This window comes from Aplidium turbinatum, chromosome 4 (genome assembly GCF_918807975.1).
Source record: "Aplidium turbinatum chromosome 4, kaAplTurb1.1, whole genome shotgun sequence".
Taxonomy (NCBI): Eukaryota; Metazoa; Chordata; class Ascidiacea; order Aplousobranchia; family Polyclinidae; genus Aplidium; species Aplidium turbinatum.
Window position 1 is genome coordinate 30,889,167 of NC_137475.1, and position 16,767 is coordinate 30,905,933.

General features: G+C 37.9%; 1 protein-coding gene across 2 annotated transcripts in view; it reads left to right on the forward strand.

The window, feature by feature from the left end:
• The first annotated feature begins 995 nt into the window (after positions 1-995).
• The window catches only part of LOC145768209 (uncharacterized), a 34,640-nt gene continuing 18,868 nt past the window's right edge, over positions 996-16,767 (forward strand). For both annotated transcript variants that reach the window (XM_082579695.1, XM_082579696.1), the window contains exons 1-13: positions 996-1,171; positions 1,600-1,674; positions 2,130-2,237; positions 4,580-4,624; positions 5,109-5,196; positions 5,631-5,660; positions 6,120-6,274; positions 6,634-6,775; positions 7,120-7,224; positions 7,448-7,544; positions 10,717-10,919; positions 14,957-15,046; positions 15,567-15,608. In XM_082579695.1, coding sequence (XP_082435821.1) covers positions 1,114-1,171; positions 1,600-1,674; positions 2,130-2,237; positions 4,580-4,624; positions 5,109-5,196; positions 5,631-5,660; positions 6,120-6,274; positions 6,634-6,775; positions 7,120-7,224; positions 7,448-7,544; positions 10,717-10,919; positions 14,957-15,046; positions 15,567-15,608 — 1,238 coding nt within the window. In that variant the 5' untranslated portion in view covers positions 996-1,113. The remainder of the gene's footprint in view (positions 1,172-1,599; positions 1,675-2,129; positions 2,238-4,579; positions 4,625-5,108; positions 5,197-5,630; positions 5,661-6,119; positions 6,275-6,633; positions 6,776-7,119; positions 7,225-7,447; positions 7,545-10,716; positions 10,920-14,956; positions 15,047-15,566; positions 15,609-16,767) is intronic.

Consider the following 16,767-nt stretch of genomic DNA (forward strand, 5'->3'; position numbering starts at 1 on the left):
TTGTTTCAAATAGCTATTTAGAAACGACAATTCTTTTTCATCTCTAGCTTTGAAATAGCAAAGACACAAAGCAAAGAAATCGCCTGGATGCCGAAACAGAGCTATGTGTTTTTGAAACTTCTTTGATACCGGTATCTCGTTTTCCTCGCGTAGGCTACTGGCAGCGTAACAGTAGCAAATTTCCCACTGACATTGATTTTGTATGCAAATGGATTGACATTTTTCTGTTTGAGTTGATTGCCGTTTTATTCCAATTTTCTTCTTGAATACAAATCATATGCTAAAACCTTGCATTATGGTGCGCAACGACAACTTTGGTTAACAAAACGTTACAAATATTCATTCTATTCACTACGATCTTTGGTTGCCGGTCCGCCAACATTTTTTTTAAATTTTGCCGATCCCCGACTGTAAAAAGGTTGAGAACCACTGGAGTAGTCAACCGGAAACAGACATTGCCGTCGGCTGCAGCGTGGGTCAGGTGTATGTCGGAAGGCGTACACCGATGCATAGCGCTCAAGTCCGCTTTCCCGCAATGCAGGATAAAGATATAAAAAAACAAAAAAAATGAACTTTGCATGACTTTTGACATGTATATATCTATATGGGCATATCAATTTCACTTTATGTAAAGCTGCATGTAGGCTACTTGAGAGGTTACTGTTATTTTTCATTTACTTGTTGATTTATGCATATCAATTTGTATCCTCTGTGGATCCTTCTCTTGTATCATGAGTCAATCCTATAGATGTTTGCTGGTACACGTAGCCTACACCCCTTCATTTTCTTGAATCTTTAGTCAAGCAATGTTTGTGTTTTTTGCTGCTTCCAGCTGTCTTTTGTATCACAACTTCATTGTATTTTTTACTGTCACAATGAGCACCAACTAAAATCACTATTATTTCATTTTACATATAACTATCTACCAGTATAGCTTCTATCTAAAACTTAGGTTGAAGCTGTCTGTTGAACCCAAAAGTACCATGTTAAAGATGTATCTTCTACTTGCCTAGTTTAAGGTACGGTACCATAAGGTAGGCCTACTATTATAAGGATACCATGCTGTTTGTGACTGAATGATCAAGTTCAACTAGCTTGTCTTGTTCCTCTAAAATGAAAGTCTTTGGGAATCCTTGGGTATTTTTGGATCTTGAAATTGATGATACTCCAGGTAAATGCAGAAACATGTTTATAACTAGTTTTTATTTGCTTAGGTAGTGAAGTTTTTGATACGTAAATACAAATGTTGTGTTGCCTTAGTGTTGTAGTAGAATAGGCTAGTAGCTTCTGCAATCTGTATTATATGCATGAGTCTAAGTACGATATGTATTTCAATATATTTTTATTGTTTGTATGGACATTTAATAAGTACCGGTGTGCAATAGATTGAGTTTCGCTTTTAGCAACATGATCGTTGCTGACTTCACAATGTTGATACTAACGTCATAGCACATTACTAGGGAACTGTGTTATGAAAGCTAGTGCTAACTGCTACTGTATTGCCAGTGCAGCAAACTTGCAGCATCAGGCTAAAACAGGTTGTTAGTATCTACAATGTGAAATGTGAAGTAAATACTGGTATTCTTAATATTTCCACAGTTGGCAGGATCATCTTTGAACTTTTTTTTGATAAATGCCAGAAAACTTGTGAGAATTTTCGATGTCTTTGTACTGGTGAGTGATGGTATTATATGTATACCGGTATATATAATATATATTTAAAATTAACTAGCCGAAAAGTTTTGTTGTGAAAATCTTTATCCTCGTAGCTTCTTTGTTAGCTTAATTTTGCAATTTTTAATTTTTGTTGGGGCAGGCTTTAAACCCCTAGCACATTCCGAGTCACCAAGATTGTCAGAGAGTGAAATTTCCAATTTTAATAATCATAAATCAATCTATGATTAAAAAATATGGCTGGCACACTGTTTGTTGCATTGGGTAACAAGGCTGATATCATAATATGTTATCAAAACCTAGATTTAATTACTGCCATTACAAACAATCTCAAAACAGCAAATGTAAGAATAATTCCTATTAAAAACAGAATCACAAAATATCATAACTAATGATCCTAACTCCAGTCTAAATGGAAATGTACATTGTACAAGCAACAAAATTCTGTACTTTAGGTGAGAAAGGTAAAGGAAAGATCACAGGAAAGCCTTTACATTACAAAGGAGTTTATTTTCACAAAGTTATTCCCGGCTCTATTGTACAAAGTGGAGATTTTTCTCAAGGTGCCTTATAATTGGCTTTCTTCGTTTCTTCTCTAACTGTGGTTATGCAAGTTTTTATACCATTACTCAATACTCAAGTGTTTGATTTTACAATTCATAAATTGTTATACTGTACTTTAGTTTTGTCTAAATCTTCTTTTATGTTCATTGCCTGTACTTGGTATATTAACAGACGGGTCTGCTACTATTCGGTGAGTCCGATTCGGTGAGTCCGATTCGGTGAGAGCCTTTTTCGGTGAGAGCCCTATTCGGTGAGTTTTTTTTTTTAAATTATTGCGCGCCGTAGCCTAATTATCATTGCCGTTATAGGGTTAGGGGATAGAGGTTAGGGGTTGGGGGTTTTTGGGGTTGGGGATTTTTGTGTTTTTTTTTTGAATTTTTGTTTGAAAATTATCGGGTACCGTAGCCTAATTAAAACCCCTAACTCCAAACCCCCTAACCCAAAAACCCCTAACCCAAACCCCCAAAAATCCCCAAACCCCGCAAACCCCATCCCCCAAAAACCCCCAAACACCCCAAAAACCCCCAACCCCAAACACCCCAACCCCCAAAAAAACCCAAACCCCTAACCCCAAAAACCCCCAACCCCAAAAACCCCCAACTTAAAAACCCCCAAACCCCCCAAAAAATTAAAACTAATTAAAACCCCTAACTCCTAACCCAAAAACCCCTAACCCAAACCCCCAACCCCAAAAACCCCCTAACCCCAAACACCCCAACCCCAAAAACCCCCTAACCCCAAAAACCCCTAAAACCCCCAACCCCAAAAACCCCCTATCCCCTAACCCCAAAAATCCCCAACCCCCTAACCTCTATCCCCTAGCCCTATAACGGCAATGATAATTAGGCTACGGCGCGCAATAATTTAAAAAAAAACTCACCGAATAGGGCTCTCACCGAAAAAGGCTCTCACCGAAAAAGGCTCTCATCGAATCGGACTCACCGAATCGGACTCACCGAATCGGGCCATTCCGTTAACAGACACCTCAAACATCCGATCAAGGTAAACTAACTTCTCATTTTTCGTACTTTTATCCTATGTTTTACTTTTATATTCTTTATAATTGTATATCAGGTAATCAAGATCTATAAACGTATCTGTAAAAAAAGATGAAGTAATTATTCACAATTGTAGTATATGGTATACTACTGTAAAATGTAAATGCTTACAGTTTATATAAAGCAGGGATCTAACTCTTAGACTCAATTACTGGCCAATTTACTTAGTGCCCCAAATAATGTTTAAATCATGCATATGATATACAATATCTATAATTATATCATATATATATATTAGATTAATGATGCTATTGCTATATAAATGTTGCTTTAACTCCACTGCTTTTGGTGAAGTGCAGGTCGGGTGGCTTTAAATTAATTGAGTGTCAATTACCTACTTTACTCAATTATTTAGCATATATATGATTTTGGATTTGCATTAAACTCTAAAAACATGCCATGTCGTGTTTTTTTTTGTGGATATTGAACTAATTTTTTGATTAACCTAATCTATTTTTTCTACTTGGTAATATTTTATCACATTTGCGATATCATATCACAGCAGTTTATTTCCGAGATAATGTTGGCATATTATTATTGTTGTTTTTGTGACAGTCTTATGCATGTTATATGAAGTTAAAGAATTATCTATATGGGCATATTTTGTCAGTTGGAGAGCAAAAATGTTAGAGTTTAGTATTATGGCACTGGACAGTTTAGGAGTTTCTGTGTGGTAGTGAGTGAATGATAGTACGGTACTTTATGGTTGTATTAATATCTGCTCTCCATTACTTTTAGCTTATCTTACTGTGTCTTTCTGACTTTCAAAACTTGCCTGACTGTATTGAACAGTACCAGTTGTAGTTTCTAATCTGAAAAGTTTCCCGACCCTTGTTCAGGAGTAAACTGCTTGATTTCGGTTTACCAGGTCATCTAGCACAAAGTTTTTTTTATGTCATAGCCTACTTCGTGTTTTCTTATTAATTAAAATAGTAAAGCAATCTTTTTAGTTTAAATCGTTTTACTGATGGTTTTTGAGAATAGTTAACATACATTTGACTTTTTTCTAGACACTAGGATAGCTTTGTCAAAGTAAGTAGTCATGTCACTTTCTTTGTAAGTTTTCACTTTGTCATTCTTGCCACCACATACTTCAGCTTAAAACATGTATAGTCGATTAGTCGTTGCATACTGTTTTTTTACCTTGCTGTCCAAGTATGTTTTTCTGATAGAACGATTGAATGTTTTCATATATATACCGTACTTTTAAACTAATGCGATGGACATTTACTTGGTGCACACCTAAGTTAGTAGGTTGTAATACTTGCTAATTTTGCTTTTAGGAAATGGTCATGGTGGAGAAAGCATTTACGGGGACTATTTTGATGGTACGCGACTGTTTAATTAATATTTATATTATGTATAAAACTGTATAATTCATAGTGTTATTAATTACTTATTATAGTTATTATTATTATTGGAATTCATTGAATTAATAGATTAAACTGCAATATATTTTCAAATTTTCTCAAAAGTATTGTGAGACCAGAAACATTTTCATGACAATGTTGCGGGAGCTGATATAGTTTGTTTAAATGAAAACTGTTGGTAGATGAGATTGTCTGTTGTTGATGTAAAAGAATCGATCATTTTCAGTGATATGTAATCAAATAGTATATATATAAGTTTAAGTTTTTGCTTTTGTTGCTGATGTACTACTACAGTAAGTATATTTTGCAAACTCAAAGAACATATTATATATATACATACCGTACCTAATTACTATGGTGTTATGCTATTGCTGTAGCATTGTGGTGTAAAAGGTAGTCATACCAAGACTGGGCTATTAAAGTTATTATTGTATCGTGTCAGATGAATCATTTGACTTGAAGCATAACGAACCGTTTTTGTTGTCAATGGCAAGTAAAGGGAAGGACAAAAATGGTTCTCTATTCTCCATGTAAGTTGTGTGTTTCATGAATTTTTGACAATGAATTATAAACTTTTGAACTTAAAGAATTGATGTAATTATTACCAGGGCTGTGGAGTCGGGGGGGGGGGGAGATTTGTTGTGTCTGGAGTCGGCCAATTATAAACCGAGAAGTCGAAGTCTATATTTTTCGCCCGACTCCACAGTCCACAGCCATGATTATTACATCGGGTAACACACAATTTGTCTATTGGTTAAAATTCTGGCCACTTTTCAAACCTTTTTTCCACAACACTGTGAGAAACTGTGTGCTGTCAAGGGTATATTGTACTGTGGTAATGTTCAACATGACTCAAAGCGTAACTATAAATGATGTATTCTTTTGAATTGAACGTTTTATATTGGTAAATGTACCTTGAATTTGAAATGAATATAATGTAACATGTATGTACGTATATTTGCAGAACTACACAGCCAGCTCCGCATTTGGATGGGTAAGTATGCCAAGCGGCAGTTGCCGTCTTTGTTTTTCCTAGAGAGCAAATCGCTAGGTTATGCACTATGCAGTCAATAAGTAGTTCCCATATTTCTCTTTGAATTGAAGACCAGGTTTGTGCATGTCATGTGCAAATACTATTATAATTATTAATTAATAATAAAAAATAAACAATCTGTCGCCTTTACAAGTTTAGATGATTTTATTTATTGCCTCATTTGAAGTTTCATAGGTTTCTGGAGACAGCGCAATGAGCGCATGTCTCAGTTTCTAAATTTTTTGTGTCTTATCACGGAGTTTTCTTGATATAGTTTTCTCATTTTGATTATAATTAATGGTACTAGTAAATTATCATACTGTTGATGTCTTCCCTAGGTGCAGTGTTGTAACATAATATGTTTTGCCTCAAATTAAATTTGCTGACAGACTACCAGTTTAACTTGAAAATCTTCTGCAGCGTTCAAGTTGTATTCGGTCGTGTTGTGTCTGGATCTGCGGTAGTGAAGCAAATTGAATCGCAGAAGACCGATCTTAACAATAGGCCACTGAAGAAATGCAAAATAGTGAACTGCGGTGAACTACCACAGGTTAAAAAAGCCAAGAAAAGGCACAGTAAGTCATGATGACTACAACTAGGTGGCTAAAGCGTTATGGCTATTCAACTACTGGGCAGCACTTTTGTTTTTCTTTCGATTAATGCCAACGGTGTTAGATATGAAAAATTAATGAAGTTTTCATTGTGTTTTTTAACTGTTTTTCGACCGCACGTTGCAAAGTTACGGCGATCTCTTATGCAAGGAATTGCCAGATTCTACGTTGAAAAAATCTTTTTTTGATAGTGTGCTAACCCACCATTAATATGTATCGGAAAATATGATATACGGTACTGTTTTACATATAAGCGCCTTGATCATTTATTTGCCATTTAATTTTTCGAATATGTTTCTGGAGAATGTGCTTTTTGTATTCAGAAAAAAGGAGTGTCTCCGTCGATTCCTACGATCTCTCATCGGCTTCAGTTTCTGGCGATCATAAAAGCAAGAAGAAAAAGAAAAAACGAAAAAAAGAAAAAAGGAAAAAACAAAAGAAAAGGAAAAGATACAGTTTGTCTGAGTAAGCATAACACTTGTCGATTATAAAAATGCCCATCTCAACTTCTTCAGTATGCTCATATTAAACTTTGTTAAAAGAACTCATTCATTCAACTTCCCCTTTCATTTGAAATCTAGAAAAACTTGACTAGTCAAAGTGATTTATAAAGTAACCTACAAGTTCACAAAATGTTTTAAACAAATAAAAATAAACGTATACGTACTTACAACTTAACCGTGATTTTACCATCAATGCATTTAATCTTATAAAGTCACACTCTAATATTGCATTATTCATTGAAAAAGTAATTTTGTAATTTGTGATTGTTGTTGATTTTCGTTTGAATTTATTCGTGTTTTTCAAAGATCTCCATCTAAAGAAGAAGATTCTTCAAAAAGAGCTGTGGCGGTCGATGAAGTGCCCGATGTTCCATCGAACAAATTTCTCCACAGAACTGACTCAAAAGAGAAGTAACTTTTTCTATCTGATGCACTCTTGTGATTTAATGTTATTCTATATGTACCCATTTTGAATTGCTTTAATCCATCTCTAGTCTACACTTGATTAATGGCAATCTATGTTAATTGGTTTAGTCTGAGATCTGCCACTTTGTTCAATTCTTGAATGTATTATTTTGCTTTTGATCTTTTTTTTTCATGAAAGTTATGAAAAATCCAAAATATTTTGCTTTAGTGATGACATTGATGACACGACACCACCTTCTCAACGCAGCCAAAGCAAGCGGTGGAGATCCAAGTCTGGCAGAAAAATTAAGGGCCGTGGTTCTCTGGTAGGCTGGTCTAATAAATATCTGTAACAAGCTTACATATGCTTGTTAATTTTTTGCATTTACTTTCTGAAGATAGGTCTACTGAATCGCTTAACATTGTGCCCAGATTGCAATATTATACGCAATAGTTTCCAAAATAGATGATAATGCATTTAATGATGGAACAACCTCTGGGCCGGTGGTGTATGTGTGGCTGTGGTTAAGCTCATGACTTTGGATGAATCTAATGTGTACCGTATCAACAGTGATATGCAAGAGTACACAATTACTCATGTTGGCATTAACATTGATCTTAAACATAATATGTTTACAACTGCAGACAGTGCACACCGTTTCGACCTTCCGGAGTCCCGGTCTCATCAGTGCAGTTGGAATGGCCATGGAGATATATACCTCCATGTGACGTTTTCCCACTTGTGGTACCTAAACAGTAAGCTACACTAACAGTTACCTAAACCCACTAAACAGTACCTAAACCATATCTGGATACCTTCATCAATGGAAACTGAAGCTCAGCGAAAGTAAAACTGTGACGGCAGCCTTCCATCTCAACAACAGGGAGGCAAAACGTGATCTGAAAGTGACCGTTAACGGCAAAATTCTGCCGCCCTGCCCAGAACCAACATACCTTGGGGTTACACTTGACAGATCACTCACATACCGTCACCATTTACAGTCACTACGCAAAAAGCTGACATCTCGCGTCGCCCTGCTGAGACGTTTGGCAGGCACAACTTGGGGCGCAGGTGCTGACACCTTGCGCACTGCAACCCTGGCTTTGGTTCACTCCACTGCTGAATACTGCGCCCCTGCCTGGTGCCGCAGTGCCCACACCCGCCTCATTGACAGCCCAATCAACGACGCATTGCGAATTGTGACTGGATGCCTGCGCCCAACTCCAACAGAGTATTTACCAATCCTTGCAGGCATCCAACCTGCTGAGCTTCGCCGAAAGGGAGCCATTATACACCTGGCTCGCCGGGCGGGGGATCCTGACCACTTGCTCCATGCAAAACTCAACATCCCACCTCAGGAATCTCCCCGGCAACTAAAGTCAAGACACCCCTTTGTGCCAGCTGCTGTTGAATTACTACAACCATTCAGCGATCGTGCCATCAGCGCAGCACACTTCATGGAAGACACTTGGAATGCAGCATGGTGCGCCACCGACACCAAACTACATGGTTTTATGCCCCACCCGGTGGCGCGCCCCCCTGGTATGGACCTTCCTCGGCCGACTTGGGTCAAGCTCAACAGAATCCGAACCGGAGTCGGTCGCTTCCATTCCAACATGCACAAGTGGGGTCTGGCTCCCTCATCGGCCTGCGAATGCGGCGCGGAGGAACAAACTGCTGACCTTGTCGTTCTCGAATGTCCCATCTACAAGGCACCAAATGGAACGCATGGTATAGCAACGCTGGACGAAGCTACACTCACCTGGCTCTCCACCACCTGCCCTGAAATTTGATCTAGTCTCAAACGAAAGAGAGAGAGAGAGAGAGTAAGCAGTGAGCTTTGCGCAATGCATAGCAAGGTGCCTCCAGTAAAGTGCTCAATCGGCATAAGTCAAGAGCGTCCATAACTGCAGACAATGCACACCGTTTCGACCTTTCGGTCTCATCAGTATGGCCATGGAGATATATACCTCCATGTGACATTTTCCCATTTGTGGTACCTAAACAGTAACCAAAAATGGTACTACTGCCAACTTTGCCAAAGTGCTCAAACTGCAAGCAGTGAGCTTTGCGCAATGCATAGCAAGGTGCCTCCAGTAAAGTGCTCAATCGGCATAAGCCAAGAGCGTCCTACATAATATTATATGTAAGATTGAAAATGGGTTCAACAATGGTTATAGGCCTCTAAAATCATCCCGGGTGCAAAAGTACTCTCTGAACCTCCCTGTCAACTGGTCCATGTCTTAGGTGCAGACAGTTAGGCGCCAGTCAAATAGGCGCGCACACTGTGCCGTCAGGATATTTAGGTGCGGAGCACTGTGGCGCCCGGTCATTTAGGTAGTATTCTTAGTAAAGTTTGCAGATTATATCAGCTTGGCAGGTAGGGCAATGCTTTTCACACTTGCCACTTGCTAAGTGGGTTCTTTGCTGTACTTGTATAGTCAGGCACTGCACACTGACATTTTTACCATCCGCTTGAAAATAGGCTACGGTATGTTTTTTACTGATGTTTAATGTATAGTTATTGTTTGACTTAACTGAAAGTGAACTCAGTAATATTCGGAAACTTAAATAATTTATTGATAAAGCTTTCGCCGACGCAAACCTGGACTAACAATAAATAAATGCCGAACACGCGCAAAAAAACAACAATATATTTTTCTGTTCAATGTAACATTTTGTGTGAAAAGCATTGCCGGTTGAAGCAGCTTCACTCACTGAAGCCATGACTAACAAGTTCAAATAAATGCGCGCGCGTTAACAAAATAATATATTTTTCTGTTCAATATAACATTTTGGGTGAAAAGCATTGCAGATAAGGCAGCTTCACTCACTGAAGCCATGACTAACAAGTTCAAATAAATGCGCGCGCGTTAACAAAATAATATATTTTTCTGTTCAATATAACATTTTGTGTGAAAAGCATTGCCCTACCTGCCAAGCTGATATAATCTGCAGACTTTACTAGGAATAGCACCTAAATGACCGGGCGCCACAGTGCTCCGCAACTAAATATCCTGACGCCACAGTGTGTGCGCCTATTTGACCGGCGCTTAACTGTCTGCACCTAAAAGACGTGCTCCCCTGTCAACGCTACTGCCAACAGCTGCGTGGTTATAACATGGATTATATGAGGTGCATATTAACAAAGGCGGAAGCATTCTCTATCTGGAACATCATGCCTCCGGCCAAAATGTTGCCTCCGGTGCATCACTAAATGCATTTTACATTTATTGTATGGGGAAAATGTTACTGCGTCTCAAAAATCATAACAATTTGCAAAGTTTCTAAACTAGTAATATGTCGAAACATCATGCTAAGATTAATTTGCCCAAATAACTGTACATTTTTGCCCAAATTCACATTTTTTTGTAGTGGGGTAGCGCTCGCTGCCTTTGGACCGTCATGTCCTACGGCTATGCTCTTCATACCCTTTTCCTTAGCACTCAATCTCCATGCATCTTCATGTCATTTTGAAACAATTATTTGTGTGACAGCGCTACCGCACTCCTTCACGCTCCAGATCACGCAGTTCCCTTGAACGACCATACAGCGTCACGCCTGGTCGCACCGGGAGCGATACACCCCCACATTGGCGACAGGCGCAGAAGGGACAACGTTCTCTCAAAAACCTTAAAAAGTCTCCATTTCGTGAAGATAAATGGCGCAAAGATTCAAGTTCTCCATTTGATAAAACCAGGTCATTATAACGTAATAGTAATTAATACATGTAAAGATAGCTCTTGTTCTTTAAGTTGTTTGTCACCTTGTTCTGTTCCACTTGTATTGCTCCGAGTCTAGGTTTTTTTTATGAAGATTATTACTAAGATGAAAATCGAGCTGCACTGCTGAGAATAGACATGCAAAGTTTAAAAAGAAACTGATGTGTATGAATAACTTATATTGTTTTTCTGTTGTGGAAGCGCTAGGCAATGTATGATACAAATTTCTGTGAAGGTAATGTAGTGCTGCCACTAGGGGTGTTCAATTTCGATTATTTCAATATTCGAAATTCAATTTATTTTCGAATTTCGAATATCACAACTATTCACCAAACTGCAAAATGTGATTTTATTGAAAGAAACGACATAAAAATTCGCTAGAAAACGCTAAAAAAAGCCATGAAAATTTGCAAAAAAAGAACACAAAATAACGTCTACAGCTCCAGGCCCAAGTTGGTGTTTATGAACACAAGCTGATCGACATGATCACTCGTCAGTCGGGATCTCAGCTTCGTGACGGTCAGGCCAGCTTTTGAAAACGATCGCTCCGCTGGAGCCGAGGTCGCTGGGATCCCAAACACTTCAAGTTCATTTTCACAGCGAGCGATTCACTGCCGCGACATTTCACTGCAGAGTGCAGAGGTTTCGACTCGAAAGCGACATCGAGTATGTTTGCAAGCGCATAAAGCTAAACGCACGCTCCGTCTACGTAAGCAAATTATGTTGTTTTTGGGTGCATTCAACATCTGATGACGTTGAATCGACACAAAATGGTAGATTTTTGCTATGTCCCAGAAAGCAAAATCGGTCATTTTTACATTGATTCAACGTCTGCAGACATTAAATCAATGTAAAAATGACAGATTTTGTTGTCTGGTGTTGGATTGTAGCATCGCAACTCGTTCTAGTGATTATTTATCGCGAAGCTGTTGCGGTTTGCATTCAAAAAGTGTTTTCCTGCTGCCGATCGCTAGTTCATCTATTGTTTTATGTATCAATATCAATACAGCATAAAAATTTGCCCCCACACAGAAATATGCGCAGGCCCGTAGCCAGCCAGGGGTCAAGGGGGGCCTCCCCCCTGAAAAAAATTTCGCCCCCCCCCTCCCCCTGGCAAAATCTCAACATTCTCGGCCAACAGCTACAATGATAATGATTTTGCCCATTTAAATTTTTTCGCCCCCCCCCTCTTAAAAAAGTTGCCCCCCTTGCTCTGCGGTCTGGCTACGGCCCTGCCCCCCACGGCTTAGGCGCCTATGGATTCGGTAAAAATGGATAAAACTGCGACAAAGCTCAGTCTACACTTTCTGTTATTGCACAACCTAGCTATCTTCATTCTTAAGAGAAATTTGGCATTAAAAATGCCAACCTGGCATTCCTGGTGCAGGACTGGCCGTTGGACCCGCGAGAGCGTGTGATAGTCACGTGATCGACGATGCGCATGCGTCGAAGTATTTTTTCGCTTGCAAAATGCGACAAGACAGATTTCGCGCCACTCGCGTTACTTTCAACCGCGTTCAGCCGAAAGGGCGGCTACAATTTCGAATATGTCCGATACGAAAAACGAATTTCGAATATCACCTTAATCGAAATCGAATCGAAAATCGAAATTGAACACCCCTAGCTGCCACAGTGGAATGTTAACGACTAATATTACTAGAACTCATTGAATCATGTCAAACTGGAATGCTAAACACAAATTTCTGGTTATTAAACTTTTGATAATATATAGCTTTTTAGCATGTTGCTGTCTTTAGTTTGCTCTGATAACTATTGCAGCTCTATAGCTAACCTATAGGTTAACTTTCCCACAGTACATTCACACAGATACTGCATTATATAAGTTTTTCTTTAAATTTTTACCTTAAATCATTAATACGAGAACCGACTGATTTGTGATAATATGCTCGGTTTTTGATTCAACTACGTCTTCAAAAGCGTATTGTAATCAATTGTTTAAGTATTGCGTTTTACTGACGTAATGCAGTAACTGCACGATTACTTTGTATGATTTTGAAAACTTGTGCATCCATACATACCTAACTATTGTTTTTGTGTTTTTTTCCTTCAATTCGCTTTTCTCTGCTGGAACATCAACCGATTTGCAAGCAATTACTTTCTAACATTTTGGCTGTGGTGGTCGAAAGTGTCAAGTTTACTATAGGCATATGAAAGTTGCTTACAGTTAGGTATAATTTTTGTTCGTGAAGTATTTTCTAACTTAAAACATGCGCAATAGCGGTATATGCAAACAGAGTTTTTATTAAAGATAGCTAGCATTCATAAAGTGTTTATACTTCTGGTCACTAAATCGGTATCAACATCAGCTAATCAGATTCGTTCTGCTCTTATTTTTCCAAAGGGTACCACCGTACCAGTGTTGTCGCTTGGGCATCTCAATCATTTTCTAACCTTGCAGCCAAACGTAAATTGCCAACTTTGTGTTGCTTAAATTGCATCAACTAAACATTGGTAAAACGCTTTTTAATGTAAGTTTCTGGTGCTCTTAACGTAATCTAATAATTCAATTTGCAAACACAGGACAAACTTGGCTGTTTTTGGTAAGTGTATCTTAGAATAGCACTTATGAGTCGTCTATTCCCTTATGGCGATTGTCTACTTTTTCAAATGCACACACTTTAATGTGGAATCGCTAGTGCAACATGCTTCACAGCATGAAAAATAACACATATACGATCCAACTGAACACTAAAAATGCTAGAATACTCCACTAAAATTGTGAGTTGTACACAAAAGTAGGTGTTTTATGAGGTAAACCAATTCATCATGCATCTAATTAATGAAAACCTTGATACAGGACACAGGTGGTTTACTTGGTTTGTATGAAATACCATAGGGTTGAGCATTACAACAATATATTTTACATATTTACAAATAGTTTTGTAGGGTTTTTCTAGGGTTTTTCTTTAACAATCGAATGTTTTCGGCTTAATCTAACAATCGAGCGTTCTCGGCTTAACCTAAGCCCCCTATTGTTGAAATGCTCAACCCTGTGGTATTGTTGTGTCTTGCCTGTCTTTGGTACAAGAAAGCAAACTCTCTCCCGAAACTATATGGTATGAAATATTCGCCCTCGAAAATTTTGGGTATAATTATATGACCTATTTCGCTTGCATTACTTACCGTTATACTGTGTATTGGTGGTGTTGACTTCATAGTATTATATATATGAGATACACCAACGTATACAATACGTCCTGGTTACATCCGCAAACATTATAAAAATGTCAAAACGAGTTATTCCCTTAGCTGGAATTTCTCATGCTACAAGCCTACACATTTCAACCTATTTTGCTGCGTGAAAAAAAGTGTTAAGGAAGTGTGCGTATGTTTTAAAACTTTGCTAACAATTGTGATGACTTTTTCATTGTATAACGCACTGTCGCTAATGATATTTTGAAAGTAAACCTTGGTTATTTTTGCGTTGATTTAACATAACACTTCGAATTAAGTGTGATGCGTTTTTGCCACCACGTCAAAAATTAGCAAGTGTTTGTCTTATGTTTCCAGCAGAGAAAGTGTATTGACAAAAGGTATTGCTTCCGAGGTAAGGTATTGTGTGTGTTTTGCTAACTGATTTCAAAAACAAGTGTAGTATCCAAGTCATTTAAGTTGATTTGTAAAATTTGGCAACGCAAATTTATACTTTTTTTCTGTTTTGTAAAACGATAAGATCAATTTTCGTTGTTAGTCTGACTAGTTCAAATGATTACGTTTTAGATGATGATGATGTAATAGTGTTAAGTAGTAACTGTAAGTTTTTTGTTTAAGGTGTTATTTAATTATTGTGCATGCATTTAAGCTCTTCATTTTATGCAAATGGTTGTGTATAATTTTGATAAAAAAATTCTCTCTATGATCTCGCGCTTGGTGAAATTGTATGTTGCAGTTAACGTGTAAAAACATCACTATTTCCATCGTTGCTAGCTTGCATGTTTTAACGTTATTGGTTTTCTTCAAAAAATGAATCTAATTTGTCTCTTCTTCCTCACAGGAATGGTGGCTGGGACAGTGATGTTGATAACAAAAGGAAGAGCTCAACAGGACGTTGGTCGGGTGAAGAATCCGATGAAAGAGGAGAAGTGTGAGTGATTTTTCCAGTTTTATGTCCTATCCTCAAAGCCGGTCTGCTACTATTGGGAGAATCCAATTTGTAGAAAACCTTTTTCGGAGATTTCTAAAATCTCACAGCGGCATCTGTTTATTCAAAGAAATTAGCTTATAATAGAGGTTAAGCAAATGAAGTCTCAGCGAAAATGTTTCATCTAAAGTTACTAAATATGCTAGATATCGCTATTTAAGAAATTACCGAATCGGTTTTCTCCGAAAAAGGCTGTTTCCGAACTGGGATTTCTCCGAATCGGATTCTCCGAAACGGGCCATTCTGTCTTGAGGTTACGAAATACATGAACTGTTAGCCCGTAATTTCACACCCTTCCGTATAGATTGTTTTACTGAAAATTTGTTTTAAATGTTCACTAAAACTCTGCATTGGTGATTGTGTTCCAGCAACTCAGGTGGCAAATTCCGTTCTTTTTACATTAATTCAACGTGTATTATTGTAAAAATGATAGGGTTTGTTAACTTTATTTATCTTGATTTAGGGTTGCTGCAATGGTTAGGAGGCATTTGGAAAAGAAACTGTCGTAAGGGTTTTTATTATTATTATTTTATATGTTTTCTTAAATACTAAACCTGTACAAAGCTTACTCATAGCGTCAACTCTGCCGTGATTTGGCTGAACCAAATATCCGCCATTTTTAAGTTTTCTAGATAAACGACTTTTTGTGTTTATAGCTGTAAAATTACCAAGGTAAAACACTCGAAGTTGACTTTTGTAAGGCTGGAACGGACAACCAAACAAAATTTTTAAGAATGAAATTTGAGGCAGGTTTTTGTTTGTTTATTAAAACATGGCGTATATTTGGTTTTTCAAGATAACTAGTTATAAAAAATGTATGAGGTTTGCATTATAAAACCTAATATATACCCTCGATGTTGACTTTAACCGCCTTATTGGCTTTTTTAATGTTATGTTTTTGTATGATAAAGCCTAATATAAGCTAAATATTGGATTTGACCACACTATGTTGGCTTTGTAAGCCTAAATCAAACCTAAAGTACCAGTAAGCCTCTGTATTTCTCCCAGAACTGTGTATCATTTCGTCACTGTAATCTGTAGATAACTTTGCTGATATCACAGAAGCCCGCTAGGTTAAAGGCTATCGCCGATTTAGAATCAGTTGCTGGTAGCCTACTTAATAACCATGCCTTCATTTAAGGCTACCGTACTACATTGGCTACACAACATCTGGTACGGTTGATTGAAAATGACCAAAGACACTGAGTAGCGTACTCCTGGGCCTCTGCTTTAAAATCTTAATAATCGTATGCAAGCTAAGTTATTTAGCGTAACGTAAAGTCAACTAAGCCATCAGTACACCAGTAGGCTACGAAAAATCAAACTGATTGGCGAGACGTAAATTATGCGGCATTTAATGAAAAGAAAAGCTAGTGTGTTCGGACGGACATTTTTAGGCTAGCCTACATAATTAAGCTTGCTTAGGGCTTAGCAACATTTTAGCCCAATCTACTGTATCAAAGGCTTTTAAATCCGCTACATGCAACTCAAGAGATGTAAGATGTGATGAAGTAGCCTGCTGCAGTTGCTGCTGAAATTATGGCTGTCACAGTGTCACGTGACGATATCCTGTTATGTAATTGGAGTAGATGAATATGTCAGGTTTCAGAAAATTATTCTTGCACAAATTAGAATATAAACAGACATAACTCAGCAACAACACT